Source organism: Catharus ustulatus, chromosome 3 (genome assembly GCF_009819885.2).
Source record: "Catharus ustulatus isolate bCatUst1 chromosome 3, bCatUst1.pri.v2, whole genome shotgun sequence".
Lineage (NCBI taxonomy): Eukaryota > Metazoa > Chordata > Aves > Passeriformes > Turdidae > Catharus > Catharus ustulatus.
The window spans coordinates 106,183,643-106,201,798 of NC_046223.1; the positions used below are offsets into that span (position 1 = coordinate 106,183,643).

The 18,156-nt window shown below is 38.5% G+C and overlaps 1 protein-coding gene across 1 annotated transcript in view; it reads right to left on the minus strand.

Annotated features, from left to right (window-relative positions):
• The window catches only part of NBAS (NBAS subunit of NRZ tethering complex), a 161,479-nt gene that overhangs the window by 41,410 nt on the left and 101,913 nt on the right, over positions 1 to 18,156 (minus strand). The window contains exons 44-46 of the mRNA XM_033055335.1: positions 16,474 to 16,808; positions 5,784 to 6,002; positions 5,335 to 5,537 (exon numbers count right to left, since the gene is read on the minus strand). Coding sequence (XP_032911226.1) covers positions 5,335 to 5,537; positions 5,784 to 6,002; positions 16,474 to 16,808 — 757 coding nt within the window. The remainder of the gene's footprint in view (positions 1 to 5,334; positions 5,538 to 5,783; positions 6,003 to 16,473; positions 16,809 to 18,156) is intronic.

An 18,156-nucleotide genomic window follows, 5' to 3' on the forward strand; every position in this document is an offset into this window, starting at 1 on the left:
CTTCTAAACATCTTCAGAATATCTGGAAACAATCAAATTATAATTTATAGTACAGAATATATAGAAATAGTCAGGTTTAAAACTCTCAGAGAAATTATATGTCTCCAAAAGATAAAATCCATTTTTATCAAAACACCAAAAAAATCATTCTCAGAAGGCAAACAAACAAACTGCATTTTCACAGAAAGGAGACATGACAGAATTGAATGCTCTGTCTAGGAAAAAATAAAAAAAAAAATACACCTTTAGGACAGAAGTGTGAAAATGGTAACATGCAGACCAGTATTCAAACAATCATTTTATGCAACTGGCTACATGCAAAAAGAGATGGTTTCAACTTCCTTAAAAAACATAAAAAGCTAAATAAATTTATTGTATTCCTTAGAGTGAAGACAGATATAAGGCACTTCATTAATGCTCTTTTTATAAGCCACTTAGTTAGTGATTTGTTTCCAGGCCAGATTTAAATTTTCCATTTTTTTTTCCCATGTGCCCTTTTTTCAATTGAGTTTGTAATAAAAACACATCTACAAAGGGCATTAATGTGGCATATCAAAAGGAAACTGGGATAATTTTAACACTTGCACACTAAGAGAATGGGGATTTAAAGAGAAACAAACAGGGCATTTGCAGCACTTCAATACTTAAAGGGGGTTTTAAGAAAAATGATGACAAACGAGATAGCCAATTCAGACTACTTATAAGGAAGGAATTTTTTACTGAGGCTGGTGAGACACTGGCACAGGTTGCCCAGAGAGGTGGTAGATGCCCCTTTGCTGGAAACATTCAAGGATTGGATGGATTGGATGGGCTCTGAGTGATCTGATCTAGGTGAAGATGTCCCTGCTCATTGCAGGGGGTGTTGCACAAGACAACCTTTAAAGGCTCCTTCCAATCCAAACTGTTCTATGATAGTACAGTGTACAGAAAGTGAGTTCTTACTGCTCTACTTGCATTTACTTGTGTTTGGTATACATGAACAACTACCATGTCAAAGGAGACTTTAGGTATCCTCAATTTACAGTTCTGGACAGTCCTAGCCCTAGCTCTTCAAAAAACCTTCATTTCTCTAAGCAGAAATGAAAGTTGTTAGTTCCTGACACAAGCAGGTTCTGAGCTCCTCAAAAAAACCCTAAAAGAAAACAAAAATACCCCAAACAAAAACCCAAACAAACAAAATAACCCAAACAAACAAATCCAAACAAAAATGGGTCAAAAGAAATGTATCTACAAAAGCTAATGGGCATTTCTGAAAACAAAATTCACTGTTTCTGACAATACATATGTGAACCTGATTTTCAAGAACAACAGAGGTATAACATTTACAGAAGTTCAAGTTTGTCAGACACAGACAGATGTCTTTCACTAAGCATAAGGAAAGGAGAAAAAAGGTTTATCTAAGCAGTATGCTACAGTAATCTAGAAGAGGGAAATATTTTCAAAATCTAGAAAAAGTGAAAGTTAGCAATTTAAGCTTAATACTGTCTTTACTGCCTAATGGTTAGAGGAACTAAAAACAGATGACAGCTCATGAGAAAAATAATCCTGTCAAGTTTCCACAGACTGCTGCCTTGTTCTTTTCTTAATAATTAATGATTAAAAATAAGCAGCTACTAACAGAAACAAACATAATTAATGAAGGATTAGTCTTCCACATAGATTATATGCTATTTTATGCATGTTTTAAACAACAGAACATGATTCAGTGTTCACCTCAAAACTCCTAGGTATGAGCTAGGTGTAATTACACTGATAAAGGCTTATTTTGATTTCAGTTCAGTGTCAGAAAAAGTGATGCATATTTAATCACATTCCTCAAACAGAATAAAGTACAAAGAATGCTCGGAAGAATAAATTAACTTCATCTAAATTTTTTAATCTAATTACTGCATTCATTGAAAATACTCCAGCTTTATTTTCCTCCTTCTGATTGTGCTTTGTCATATTTAAATATGAAGAGAATAAGAAAATAACATACTGATGGTGTGGTATTTCAAAGCTGGGGAAAAACATCTTAATGGCAAATCATCATTTCCATCTAAAATACCACAAAATCATTATATACAAGTTACAAAATTATTCTGTATACAAGTTAAAAAATTACTCTGTATGACCCCTGCTCAAGTGAGAGGAGGTAATAACAAATCTGATTTTTCCCCTGTTAATGTAGCTACTCTTTCTAGCAAAGCTGGATTTACCTTCTTCAGAAAACACCGGGCATTAAACTAGGAACTCAAAACTTCACCAAACCTTTCCTCCTCAATGCCTGGTGAATGTTTTCAAAATTTCATGAAACACAGTATCTAAGGGAAGAACACTAGGAGCTGCAGCTGAAGGAGACCATAAAGTCTTCAACAGACAAACTGACCAACCATGGACATGACTGCAGTCATGGAACCATGGAATGTTTCCTATCCATCATCGAGTGACCTTAGGCAAGGAATTAAATTGAGTCTCAGGTAAGACTAATGAGGCAACCAAATTTTCTAAAATATTTTTTCATGGTTTCTAATGAAGAGGTAACTATTTTTATTTATAGTAGCTGTTTCTACAGGCAAACAAGGAAGTGCACAATATGTAAGTCATGTAAAGTATGAAAATATTCTCTGCTAGAGAGCTTTTACACATAACAATGGAAGAGTTTCTATTTTGAATTTTGTGTGCCAGAACTAGAGAGTTAAGGGAAACAAAAGCAGCTAAAATAACTGGAGGACAATACTACTTTTAAAATTGCAATTTGATGATTTACAAATTTACAAATTGCTGAATTAGGCAAGTAACTATGCTATATTTAACAAAAGAAATCTGTTTCTGAAAAGGTATCAAAGTTGTTAAGTCTGTCGTATCATACACTGATGCAAAACGAAGCCAAAAAGTAACTTAAGCTTTCATGAAGACATTACTTTCTAGAAGGTTCTTCTGCAAGAGTGACTACATAGGCTAGTAACAAAAGATATTTTACTGTGTTTGAAGGGTGGTTGTAGTTAATGCAACTGAAAGAAAGGATGTATATTTTCAGCCACAGAAGCACTGGACTGCTGCTTAATTTTCAGGCAAATCACTGACACTACCAGAATTTTTCATATCCATACAAGCCTCTTTCACTTGTGTTTGCAATACCTTAATTACATTCCTTGTCACCATAGCTATTCAAAGTCCAAGTTCAGTGTTACAGCCTCACAACTGCTACTCTGAAGGTCAGTTGTCAAAGCAGCAATTTTCCAACACAATGTCTTTCAAAACTACTATAAAATAACCACACTGTGCAACATATCAAAGCTCCAGTAAATAAACCTAAAAAAGGTTTTCCCTTAAAATGTTGTTGTTGTTATGGAGTAGAAGTCTGCTTTTCCAGCTCCACTGGCAAGACTACTTCTTTAATTGTAGAAATGCAAGTACTGAACAAGATGTTGTCATTTGTGTTGTATCTTGAAAGTGAACATCTGAGCACAGGATAGAGATGGATCCAATTTTATTCACACCAATAACATGAATACCAGCAGGCTTAAGAGATGCCACGCAACAACCTTTCTTTTAATTCCTCCCTTTTAATTCCTCCCCATATTTAGATTATATTTAGTGCTTTATAATATTAACCCTATCTGAATTTCATCACAGGAAGGATATTATCTCAAGTATTTTCTATTTTATTTTATGCTAGATTTTCATGCTTTTTATCACTGTAGTAGGGAAACTTTCCACGGTTCAGAACTATGTGAAATTATCTTTCTCTTCCTTTTTCCCAAAAAAGCAGCGAAGCGAGAGTGGAATATTTCTGCTGACTACACTAGGTCACATCACACACCAAACCATTTTAATTGAAACTTCCAAATCATTTGGCCATCTTTGCCACTACAGTTTTCTCTATAAGACAGTCATTCTCTTCTTTCCAGTGAAGTGCTGCACAGGAGTTACTGGAGATGGTCACCGTCCCAGAACTTCAAATCAACTTGCAGCCATTGCAGCCTTGCAATGTATATAAAGAACAAGCAATTCAGTTCACATAAAAGTGTTGATAAGAAGCAGAGTAGAAAGGAGAATTTTGAATGAATTTTGATCGGTTTATCATACTCTACATGTTAATGAGACTCATTATAGTCAAAATAACCGGACTTTGTGAGCTTTGTATGCAGATACATCACACTGCTAGTCAGGAACAGCAGGATAGTTACTATCAAAAGCTAAATTATTCTTCTTCAAATGGACCAACCCAGACAAGAAATGCTGTATTACCTATGTTGCTGTGCAAAAGCTCTATCATTATTGAGGATGCTGTGAACACTCTTAAACTAAGTGACAGGAGAAATCAATTTTCTGCCAAAGAGGACTGCAAACAATTTGACAGGCTGCCTTCTTTTCATCTGTGGCACTTCAATCTGCTGTAATATATACATGCATGCTGAAGAAAAAGTACAGCCATAGAAAATTTTCCATGCTAGACTTGTTTTCCAGTTCCTGGTGTGTGCATTCAGATCATCCTGCCCATGTAATTTTTCTGCATGCAGAACAACAGGATAAATTCTCAAAGTTTTAGCTCTCTAAACTGGTCTTAGAAGTCCTAAACAGTGTTTACCAGACATCTAACAGCAGAATACTCTTTCACACTTGTTGCGTGTATCTCTTTGAAACAGAAATATTTCAGAAGAGAGTTCTGTATGAATAGTTAAATGAGAAGCATCTGTTCAATTTATAATTGATGATAAAAAATTATCCTCCCCTGCTTCCCTGTTCTCCGTGAAGAAAATGAGACGGAATAAAATATTTCTAATGTATACCAAACCAGTACAAAAAAAAACCCGGCTCACAGAAATGGCTCAGCAAGTTTTTCCAAAGATAGAAATTGTACAACTTCTGGAAGGACACACTGGCAGAAGCTATTACCAGGCCTCTGCTGCCCAAATGCCTACATGAGTTACCATTTCCAATAAACATGCCTTTTAACTCTGTTTAAGAAGGAAGAATTATGTGCTGTTGTAAATGTTACAAAAATTCACAAGGGCACATACACATAATGGAACAATGCTGTAAAGCCAATGCTTTTAACTAAAAAGCACCAGTGAACAGGATAAGCTCCATCTTACTTTGTTCAAATTGCTCTGGTTTCCCCAACTCATAAAAATATAACTAAATATGAAATTATAGGTAAACAGAAACATAATCAAAGAATTCCCCTGTTACTGCAAAATCCAGACTTTAAAAATCAAACAAATATTCACTACAAATAAACAAAACAACCCAACCAAAAACCCCAACAAACCAACACAACTCTCCAAAAAAACCCTTCCAAAATGCCAAAAGATAGATTTTTGTGCTTAATTAAGGAAGTGTGCTTACCTTAATATACCTACAATTTTTTTAATAGCACATTGGACAATATCCTGGGGAGAAAGGCCTAGATCTCCAACAGCCACTTGTAACAACTGCTGCACCATGTCCAGGGGCTGACCATCTATACACATGGCTACTGCTTGCTCATGGATTTTTTCTTTCTCTGACCTGGATAGATCATATAAATAGCCATACTTCTGTAGTAGATCCTGTGAACAGACGGTTTTTGGAACACTAATCAGTATACTCCTTATTTAAAGGGCTGTATCAGTCATTGTTTCTGATAGGAATTAGCATATACTGAGAAAAAGGAAAGATTGATGGAACTGAATTTTCAAAACCCAGGTCAACAAAAGCAAAGGCAGAAAACATTAATAAAATATGACAGAAGATTGATGTCTATCACTGCTAGTCATGGTACCACTCAAAGCAAGCACTTGATCAGTAATCATTACCTGTTCGCTGCTTTTCAAGGAAGTGATAAAACTGTGAGTGAGTGTTTCCAGATGAGCGAGAGATTGTTGCAAATGATTCAGAGTTTCTTCATAAGCAGCAGATGGGTTTTCAGCATCTTTCATGTCATTATCTGAAGTTTTTTTTCTTGATTTCTCAGAAAGATGTTTGACTGCCTTAATAGCTTTCTTAGTCACTTCTATCCTGGCTTCAACTGGCAGCTGAAAAAGATTGCTCAATTATTTATTCATTCATTACCTGCACACTACTATTTGTATTACAGCAGTGCCAAGAGGTCAGGTAGCTGCACAATACAGCACAGAACTAAATGAAGTGTTTAATGGGAAACAACTTTGTTTCTAACTTGTCATTTATTAAAATGATCAGTGTTCCATTACTTTCTTCTGCTGTCTTTTTTACTGATCTTCTTACTGACTCGTGTTCATTTTAAACCATGTGAAGTTCTTTTCCTAATAATATTTATTATTTTTGTAGACTGCCAACTTACAAGATTTGAGTTTTAATTTGTCATTGAGAGATGTCTGAGAATCACTTTACAAGGCTGACTGATAATTCACTTAAGGTTAGTTTTGTCAGGTTTAGACCACTGTTTAAAATACACCTCTAAAACTACAACTATAAGCAAAATCCCCAGAAGGATTGAGAATTTTAAAATCAATCCATTTAAAGCCCAAATTATGCAAAATAGTAACTATACACTACTTTTAAAGACCTGTACAGCTGTGACTAGGCATTAAACAGAACTTTCCTGTTTCGCGAAAGACACAGCTTCAGCTCAAAGTCCAAAACAACATCTGAAATATGATTTGAGACGTTAATGTATGATTTTTTCATTTGTAACTTCATGTACACAGTTTTAACAATGCTTGCAATATACCTTCTAATGAGTGGGATTGTCCTCTGCCTGAACTCTAAACACAAAGCATTAGGTACTTTTACCATCAGGTGCTTTAGTTACTGAACAAAGACGAACAATTTTAACTTTCAAGTTGAAATACACAAGAAATAGAAAAAAATGCTTGAATCTGTATGACACAGTGAATAGGAAATAAGATGAATTATCATAAAAGAGGGCAAATAAATTGTTACAGCATTATTCATACATAAGATGAATTATCATAAAAGAGGGCAAATAAATTGTTACAGCATTATTCATAAAAAGTCCAAGAGATGTTTACATCACTAATTCAGCTAGCTACTTGTAAAGCCACAAAAAGTTTGATAAGAATTATTTAATGGAAAGCTTTACAGTTTACACACTTCCTCCCTCTCCCCTAGATAAAAAGTCACAAGTGAAAGATCTAGAATTTACTCCTGGCTTTTTCTGCTGTTACTGTGAACCACACTAACGGTCTACTGGATGTTTTAAGGATGAAAGCAAAATGAGTGGACATTACTGTTGGGAGTTTTTGCCAGTTTTAACACAATACAAAAGAAATTTTACCATACAAATTAAAATGCAACAGAGTTCCATTTCCACTAAAAGTTTGTTACTGAGAACAAGACCTCAATATCAGGTTTTACTCTATGTAAGGAAAAATTTATAGTTCCCACTATCACATTAAAATCTAACAACCACAGCTGGATTTATATATCCATTTTGTAAACATGATGAAAGAAACAAACAGCTACCTATTTCATTTTTCCCTCTTCTAGTGTACATTCCAATGTTCAAAATGCAATCAAGAGAGATGCAAAAGCCAAACAATTTAACTATTCCATCTAACTTAAATCCTAGAGAACAGTGTCAATATACTGCTAGTTTAGAAGTCATGTTGCCATAAGCACATGCAGAATAAAGCATTCCGATTTAAAAAAAGAATAAAGAAAAGTTTTTCCCAAGCCTATTTTAATTTTGCATTCACATTTGCATAGTGCCACAACACAGCACTATGAACATATCATTTCTCCGCTTATTTTATTCCAAACCATGAATAGCTCTCCTCCGTACTTCTAGTCAGCTTCAGTAATGAGATTTGGCATCAGAGCCAGTGATAAAAATGTAGCTTAAGGGCTAGTTCAAGCTTAGTTTGCATGTGAAGTGAAGTTTTAGATTTAAAAAGCTTTTACAGTTTAAGAAGATTTTCAAATCTATAGACTATTATGTGTAATAAAAAATCCTAAAAATCTCTTTTCAAACCAAAGAACATCACATACTATTTCACCTCAACAGATTTTACTCCTCAGGGTAAAAACTCATCTCATAAGCCTATGCTCCTCAGGGTGTATAAGCACTTCTTAATAAAGTATAGAAGGAGTAACATTTACTTGGATGTGAAGATGTTGGCCCTGCTGCTCTTACTGCCAATGATTAACATGCAATGTAAGATTATGGAAACAGTTGCACTCCTTTTAATGGCACAGGAATCTGGGATCCCAGCAACACTAAAACACAGAATGGCTGGAAGGGGCCTCCAAAGGCATCTGCTTAAACAGAGCCACCCAGAGCCGGTGGCCAAGGACCACGCTGAGGTGGCTCTTGAATACCTCTCCAATGTGGGAGGACTCAACAACCCCTCTGTGCAATTTGTGCCAGTGTTCATTCACACTCATAGTGAAAAATGGGTTTTGATGTTCAGATGGAACAGCTGGGTCCAGTTCCTGCATCTGCTGCCAAATCACAGAAACACAGAATGGCCTGGGTTGGAAGGGACCTTAGGGACCACCTAGTTCCAACTCTATTGCTTTGGACAGACTAGACCAGATTGCTCCAAGCCCCACTCAACCTGGCCTTGAACACTTCCAGGGATGGCACATCCACAACTTCTCTGAGCAATCATTTTTCCTAATGTCTAATCTAAGCCTGCTCTCCAGTTTGAAGCCATTTCCCCTTGTCCTGTCGGTACATGCTCTTGTCTGTCTCCATCTTTCTTGTGGGCTCACTTCAGGTACTGGAAGGCCACAATTAGGTCACCCCAAAGCCTTTTCTCTTCCAGGCTAAACAATTCCCAATTCTCTCAGTCTTTCCTCATAGGAGAGGTGCTCCATCCCTCTAATCTTACCCACCTTTTTGTTTGCTACCCCTGAGCATGACATTAGATGGCACAGAACACACCTTTGGCCAGCCCAGGTCACCTGTCCTGCCCCTGTCCCTTAATCATTTTTGTCTACCTGCAGCCTATTCAGGGCTGAGGAGTTGAGATAAAAATTAAACCTTGACACTGTACAAGCAGTGCTCAGCAAGTCAAAATCCCGGTGTAGCATCAACACTGTTTCAGTCAAATCCAAAGCACAGCCCCATTCAGGCTGCTATGATGAAAGTTAACTTAATTCCCACCAGACTCTGTAAAATTCATCTGGAAAAAGTTTAAATGTATGTAAAGAACTAGTTAAAGAAAAAAGTATTAGTGAAGTTTCCTACTAGGTACTCTCGAAGCAGATTTAATTAAAATAACTATATAAACAAAAGGCACAAGAAAGTACCTTGCACTGATACTAGAAAAAGTACTGTCAATATCCAGGAAAAAAACAAGGTCAGGTAAGGCAAACGCATTGAACTGGAGCACAGTGATAAAAAGTGATAAAATGAAGCCAAGTAATTCAAAAAGTAACATCTGAATTCAGTCACACTATGCAGGAACATTTCTTGTACACCTTCAGGCAATGTCATGCCCTGTCTTTTTCCTTAGTGTTTTAAACAGCATGAAGTCAATCAGTCAGATAAAAGACAGTGAACAATATTCTGGGGTTTTTTTTATTGCTAAGCTTTTTAAATACAGTTATTTTAAACAGCATTTAGCATCTTTAAAGTCAAGAAAATTATGCAGGTTCATATCCAGTTGTAACAGGTTCCCATTCCACACCTCTTTGGTATGTGGTCAAAATGTGGACATTGTATTCCTGCTCGAGGAAGCAGAAAGTAAAAGAAAATGGTCAAAAGAGTACTACTGATTCAGAGAAAGTAAGTCAGCCTTTCAACTAAAATCACTAAGTTGCAAGAAAAGTTCTTTGAAATATTTTAAATTAGAATTTAGGAAAAAAGTTATAAAAGATGGAATGTTAAACAAAAAAACAACAGCAGCTGTAGTCTGAAAGAATGTGGCTGAATTTGTGAAAGGCTGAAAGAGATTACCCATGTAAGGAAAATTTCAGCTTCTCTTTCTCTACAGAGGACCTGACTGATGATACCACTGCTTTTTATTCTGTTTTTCCTATCTAAAGCTGTAGCTTTTTCTTCCTAATCAACATATTGTGCCAATCTCCATTTGTAGTGTGTGTTCAATAATGAAAAAACAGTGATTAAAAAAGATTGTTTTTACTTATGTTTTTGTCTTGCTAGGCTTTTTTTCCAGAGTACTGTTAATCAAAAAACCATCAGGGCAATGACCTATGAGGTCTGAAACAGATGGTTCTTTGAAGACATAACCAACTCTCTAGCACAATGAACAAAATGCTGGTAATGAAGGAATTTTTTTTAAAAATCCCCAAACTATCTAAAATGCTTCCCAATGATCACAGAAACAGGAACAAATGGGAAATCATCATGATAATAAGTCGATATGATCATTGCTATAATTAAGAAACTATGTCATCAGTATTATTTAAAAGCAAACAGAGCTGCTGGAAAAAAAGATTACAGATTCAAAATGTATGCAAAAATATAAGCAGTCATTCCAATGAGTATTTGGAATATCTCCCATTTAGGAAGATATCTGTTCCATACATGCAAATAGCCTATTCTCAACATTACAGAGATCAAATTATTTAGTCAGAAAGACTTAAGCAGTTATTCAGAGTTAAAAGTATATCTGAGTAGAAGTGCCACAAGCAGGAACCTCTCAGTTCCTTGCAGCAGTGAGCTTCCATGGCTAAGGGATCAATACTTCTTCAGTCCTTCAGTGTGTGAGGATGGTACTGACAAAGCATTAAGATCCTTGCCTGTTTCATTTACCACAAACACAAAAAAATACTGCATCCCTCTTTAACTTCTTCAGCTACATTAACCATGTTACTTTAGGTCCATGGTTTACTGAAGTCCCACTGTGATGCATCTCTGCACACACAGCTCCTACCACACAACGTCACCACCTCATGAACCTTTAAAGCCTGGGAACTGAACCTCATCTTCCAGGTGGTAACTCATTACTACTGATTGCAAGAAACATGGGTGAAAAGACTCTTGGCCTCTCAGAGCTAGAAGTATCTAAAACTCTGTCACATCCTGAACTAGACAGTATAACAATGATAGTTGCCTTTTCATAAATGCAAACTCATCCATTTCTCCAATTTAGACATTCTCTCAATCCCTTTGCCCAGTCAAGCTCATTCACTCACTGCTAGCCCAATTAATGAGAAAGCTAAAATGAAGAGTTTGTGGAAGGGAACAGGTAAATAAAGGGCGCCTGTCAAAGTCCATCACACTCCTGTCTTTGTCAGGAATAACAAGGAATTGCAGAAGCCAGCACTAAACCCTGTGTTTCCATTGCCCTTCTGCATAATTACACATTGTGCTCCCAGGTTTTCTGCCATATCCACGACACACAAGTAGAAACAGCTGCCTATTGCTTTTCTGGTCCACCCCTGCCTCTCTTTTCTTCTACTGACATCCTGGAACAGTGGGAGATACAGTAATTTCACAAATACAAGCCGCAGCAAGAAGACTAAAATTTTGGTGGAAACCCGGAAATGCGGCCAATATTCCGGTGCGGCTAATCTATGGACAAAAATGTGATGTCTGCCCTTACCTAGTATCATGCTGGTCCAGTCCCGAGCCAAAACAGTCTGAAATCCATGGTTTCCCGTTGTTCCGACGATGAACCAATCAGAGAACAGCTTATTGCCTGCCTGTGGATAGCGGCGTTACTGAGGGGCGGGGGTTGTTATCGGGGTGAGTTACCTCGGCAGTTCGATAAAAGTGTGTGATATTTCTCTGTACTTTTTAAAGTGTTTTCAGTCTTGTGCGGCTACGGGGCTGGCTGGGCTCGCAGGGAGAGGGCTGGGGGAGCCTCTCTCCCCACAGGGAGAGGGATGAAGCGGGCAATCGGCTCGCAGGGAGAGGGCTGGGGGAGCTGCTCAGCCCGCAGGGAGAGGGCTACAACGGCCGCTCCCCCCGCAGTCGCAACGGCTACAACGGGGCCGCTCCCCCTGCGGGGCTGCGAGGGCCAGAGCGGCGCTCCCCCCGCGGGCCACGGGGGCTAAAACGGGGCCGCTCCCCCCGCGGGCCGCAAGGGCTACAACGGCCGCTCCTGTGCCAGCACGGAGCACGGAGATGTGGCTCCGCTCGGAGCTCAGCTGCCTGCCCGCGCGGCTGAGCGGCTGTTTAAAGGCAACGCGGATCCATTGGGAATGCTCGCAAAATGACCACACTATTGTTCCTGTCTTTTTCGGCTTGTAAATAAAGGGTGTGTCTTTTTTCACTTGGAAACAATGTTTCCGAGGTCGGCAGTAAGCCAGTAAGCCCCAGCGATCCCGCGATTGTGTTACTAAATGACGATTTTGTGAAAGTTCGCTGCGAACTAAAGTGCGGCTAATATTCCGGGTGCGGCTTATCTATTAACAAAGGCAACAATGTTGCCAACACACCAGCAATGCGGCTTATATTCCGTGCGGCTTGTATTCGTGAATTTACTGTACTCTGATGTCTGTTTGCTAAGTTCCCACATGGTGACAACAACGCTACCTCTGAAGTTGAACTCATGTAGCTTACACTGCTACTTGAAACTTCATTGTTTCTGACCAAAAGGGGTTTTTAGATGGAGATACTATCCCACAAGAATAACAGTGGAGTGCATCTCCTCATCTCCCAGGAATATTCTCTCGCTCTCGTTTCCCACCTTCCCCTTCTGACACTCTGAAGGAGTGGGAGAGAGCTGAGAGGGTACACAACATTTGCTTTTTGGTTTTTTTTGCCAATTCACTTCTCAGCACTTCTAAAAAACCTACTTCACTATCTGTCTGTAAGCTTCCTCTCAAATTCCCTCTATGACAGAAAGCTCAGTTGTCTCAGCAACAGTACAGATTATCTCATGATAATGACCTGGTTTTTTGCATTTTAACTAAGTAACAGCACTTCCATGAAATACCTAAATGTTCATCTGTTGTGGGCATAAGAAACTGATACAGTGAAGTATTTGGCCACAGAACTAGAGTGGGAATAAAGTGCTGAATTTGAGATTAAAAGAGTGAGCACATGACTAGGGCAGCCTCAAAACATAAAATTTAATTAAGAGATGCAAGCCAAAATGCCATTTTCAGGTATGAAGCGTTTTTCAGACAAAAGGTAGAGGAAAGAGACCCCAGAGGTAAGTTCCCATAGTCTACAATGATAATTCCTCATTGTACAATTCTACTTGAGAACTGAACAGGATCCTGAGACAAAACTAGTTGCAAGTTGATTAAAAAGCTGTTTCAATCCCAAAACCTAGGGCATGGCACATCATATGACTTGACCAACTGTTTCAAGCACTTCTTGGGCACCTTTCATGGCCAAAAAGCTAACAGGTCTCTACTACAAAATTCTGCCTGACCACAAACCACAATTATCTTGCCTTTAGTGTTTCTTTTATGCTATTCCTACTCTCTACTCTCTTGAGACTAGAGGAAAATGTATTAGAATCCTGAACAGAAACAAAGGGAAATAATCAGTTTTTTTAAAAGAGACACACAGTGAAGGATATCCACTCTTTCCCCGCGCCATTCATCTGGAATAAATGAGAAATAATCTTGAAATGCTCAAGAAACATTAACAGCAAGATTTTCAAGTAGTCAGTTGCACTGACCATATGTACAGACAGTATTTCCTTCTCATTAGACAAGCCATGCCCTTGCCACCTCAGTTCAGGGTGAAGTCTGGCAATTAAGGATGAGTTCGAGTCATTGCTCATAAGCAAGAAAAAGTACATTTATGAGATAAAAGGGATCAAAACACCCAAACCAAGACAATCGTTCTGCTAAAAAGGCTTCAGAGACAGCTGATGAAACTATTGATAAAACATATTGGTCTACCATGACAGTCAGATCACAGAATAAATTCCATGCTGACCAAGTTTCTTATTATTCAAGTTAGCAATTTTTTCACTAAATTCTGACACAGATAGACGTTAGATGGGCTCTAATGAACCTATACTAATATTGTGGGAACATTAAAACAGTATTCAAAGAGGGAACAAACTCAAATTCACTTCATTAAACATGATGTATAAATAGTTCAGAAAAACTGTCACAAACCAAAATAAAGAAGATACACACAAAAAAGCCCTGGACACTTTGTCACCTTTTCATTTCAGATAAAGTTAGTGAAGACATCTCTAGATGTTTCAATAAGGTAAAATCTAAGAAAACTCATTTCTCTTTTGTGCATCACTTTAACGATATATAAGAAAGCATGGGTAAAACTTTATGCTAGAAATATCCTTGCAAGTAAGTTTCACTGGGCAAAAAGAAACTCCACATCTATGAATATATGCCAGACATATAAAAATGCATTGTTTCAAAACCACACTTTCAACCAGATGGAGATTATGACAGTTTAAAATTTACATTATTACAATGCTTAGAAACCACATGCATTGGGCCAGAATACCTTCTCTGTGGAACATTTTATTCTGAATGCAAAAGCCTGGCACTAAGCACAAGCCTGTGGCACAATGAATTTTAGGATGAGCACAAGTAAATAAATACAACCACCCCAGTATGTGGTGGCCTGACAACGCAACAGAGCACAGGAAATCCAGGAGGTTCCCGGAATGCATTGATGACAACCTCCTTCTCCATCTAGGAGAGGTGCTATGCTGGAACTTGTTTTGACCAACAAGGGCAGGCTGGGGAAGGATGTGACATTCAGGAGCAGCCTGGGTTGCAAGTAGCCAAGAAGATCCTTAGTGCAATGAGGAGGGTGAACAGAAAGTTCACTACTCTGGACTTCAGGAGAGCAGACTTTGGTCTCTTCAGGGATTTGCCCAGTAGAATACCATGGGATAAAGCACAGATGGACCCAAAAAGACTGGTTGATATTGAAGGATAGCCTCCTCCAAGTGCAGGAGCAATGTATGACAACGAAGAAGTAGCCAGGCAAAAACATTAGGAGGCCTGCAGGGATGCACAAGCAGCTCTTGGAAAAACTTTAAACACCAAAAAGAAAGAAAGCCTACAGAGGGTGGAAACAAGGACAGGTGCCCTGTGAGGAGTACAAAGGAATTGTCCCAGCAGCTGGGGATCAGGTTAGGAAGGCTAAAGCATTGTTAGAACTAGATATTGCCAGGAACAGCAAGGGCTACAAGAAAAGTTTCTGTATGTACATTGGTGACAGAAGAAAGATTAGGGAGAATGTGGGTCCTCTCTGAAAGGAAGTAAGAAACGTGGTGTACCTGAGATATGGGGAAAACAGTCACTCAATAACACGTTTGCATCAGTCTTCAGCAAGTGTTCCAGTCATGCTATCCAGGTTGTAGAAGGCAAATGCAATGACTGGCAGAGTGAAGAACAACCCTCTGCAGGAAAAGATCATGCTCAAGACCATCTAAGGAACCTGAAGGTGCACAAGTCCTGGGTCCTTATGAGATGCATCTGTGGTTTCTGAGGGAGCTGGTGAATGAATTTGCTATGCCATGTCCATCCATTTGAGAAGCTGTGGCAGTTTGGTGAAATTCCCACTGACTGGAGAAGGGGAAACATAACCCCCATTTTTAAAGAAGGAAAAAAAGGATGACCTAGGGAACTAGGCTAGTTTCACCTTAGTGCCTGGCAAGATCATGGTGCAGATCTTCATGGAAACTATGGTAAGGCACTGAAAATCAGGAGGTGGCTGGTGATAGCCAACACAGCTTCACTCAGGGCATATCGTGCCTGACAAATCTGGTGGCCTTCTCTGACAGGGTTACAGAATTGGTGGATGAAGAAAGAGAAAGTGCAACTGGCATCATCTACCTGGTACAAAGCATTTGACACTGTTCCACATGACATACAAACTGGAGAGATGGATATGACAGATGGACCACTTGGTGGATGAAGAATTGGCTGGGTTGGCTGCATCTAAGGCTTTGCATTAAGGGATCAATGTCCAGATGGAGAGCACTGACAAGTGGCACTCCTCAGGGGTCAACACTGGGTCTGGCACTGTTTAACATCTATGTCAAAGACACGGACAGTGGGACTGACTGAGCCCAGAGGAAGCCACAAATATACTCAGAGGGATGGAACACCTCTCCTATGAAGACAGGCTGAGAGAGTTGGGCTGTTCAGTAAGGAGAGAAGAAGGCTCTGGGAAGACCTTAGAGTAGCCCTCAAGTACCTACAGGAGGCCTGGATGAGAGCTTTCCAAAGGGTGTGCAGTGACAGGACAAGAGGGATGGCTTTAATGAAAGAGGGCAGAAATGGGAAGAAATGCAGAAACCATCCATGGCAGGGGCGTTGGAACTAGATAGTCTTTAAGGTCTCTTCCAATCCAAACCACTCTATGACTCTGAAATACACAGTATCTTACTCTCTGTTGAATGAGCACACAGGGACTTTGGAGTTACATCAAAACTCTCACATCCACTGAATAAAAATCCCTTCTTTTTGTATTGGCAGTCATAAAAAGTAGACAGAGCAAGGTAGGTTTACAAATTTATCTTTAAATACTGCAAAATGAAAACTATAACATTTTCTGAGACCTTCTTCTTGATACTATATTGAAATCATATACTATATGCTTCAACTGAGGACTGAAATTCTTTGAAAGTATCTGCTTACCTTTGTGACAGCTTTGGAAGAAAAAGTAATTTCGTCAATGAAAGTAACAATATCATCTGGATCAAGTCTATCAATGTATTTTGAACACATATCATATGCATGGAGCCACTCATCCATGGTTTCTGGTATTTTTTTAATGAGATGATGATCACCATTCCAAAAAAGTTTTTGTAACCACACAGCATAAACAGAACTTGGTGACAGCGTGCTGCCATCTTTTTTAAGAATTTTGGGAGCCAGTTTGGAAATAGATAAGATATTTTGACTTGTAAGGACGGGTTCCAGTGTTTCCAGTGGGTTTTCATTTTCATCTGTTAGTTTTTTGTAATTAAGACCTAATGACAGAAGGAGAAAGAGGTAGAAGTTATTAATAATTAAATCTACTCACACTTCACAATTACATGTACAACAATTAATACACTAGCATCTGCAGAACAAAAAAGACTCTAGCCCATCCCCTTTCACAAACATATACACTGAAAGACTTAGATTTTATGATGCCCTAGTACATGGCAAATTTCTCAATCCATGGAACATATTTTAACATTATATATCAATCCAACAAGGGCAAATGGGTTCAAACTGAAAGACATAGGGTTAGATCAGATTTATGGAAAAAATCCTTCACTGTGAGGGTGGTGAGTCACTGGAACAGGCTGCCCAGAGAAGCCATGGATGCCCCATCCCTTGAATTGTTCAAGGCCAGATGGGATGGGGCTCTGAGCAACCTGGTCTTGTGGAAGGTGTCCCTGCCCATGGCAGGGGATTTGGAACTGGTTGATCCCCAAGGTCCCTCCCAACCCCAATCATTCTGTGAGTCTATGACACAACCTGAAAAAAGCAGATACTCAAAGAAGTAGTAACATATATATAGTATATAGAATTGTGCTAGAACTCAAATGTAAATCCTAGAAAACCTCATGCAAGTCAAGGCATAAGTCTTCATTGATTTAAAATAAGTATTCTGATCATGTAACAACTGGTACTTACCACTCAGCAAAAATTGCAAGGCACTAACTACAAGTAAACTAAATAAGGCCAGCTAGAGATAGGACATGTAGATCCATTTTACATCAGTATTTATATAATCAAGAGTCTTTGCTTTCTAGAGGAATAACATCCTTGCAAATTAATTTACCAACAACAGAAGTATTTCTAGCAATGATACTATTTCATTTTCTTTGCATCTAATTTCTAAGATAACTGACTTCTATTGCCATGCTCTTCCTCATCGACTTTGTGGCTGCAACCTCTGTAAACACTTAGCTGTTTTAACTTGACTCCTATCTCTAAACCGTGCTGAACACTGAAAATTTTGATTAAGGATGTAATGCAAAGATTTAATTTTATGTCTGGCATATGGTCCTAGGAAGTTTTAGTTTTTTTGTTTGTTTGGTTAGGTTGGGGTTTTTTGCTTGTTTGTTTCTGGTGGGTTTTTTTTTTTCTGTGTGTTTTTTTGTTTTTTCGGGGGTTTTTTTTGGTGTTTTATTTGTTGGGGTTTTTTTTAATAGCTTTGAAGGTAAACAATAATTTCTCGGCAGAATTTTCTTGGGCAAGCAACACACAACTTGAGTGTTGATTAACATCGATAAGAACTGAAGGTTATCCCTCCTCTCCAAAAAAACATATTGACTTTTTTCTTCCTGCAATACATGAATTCATGTGCACTATCTCTTCAAACTC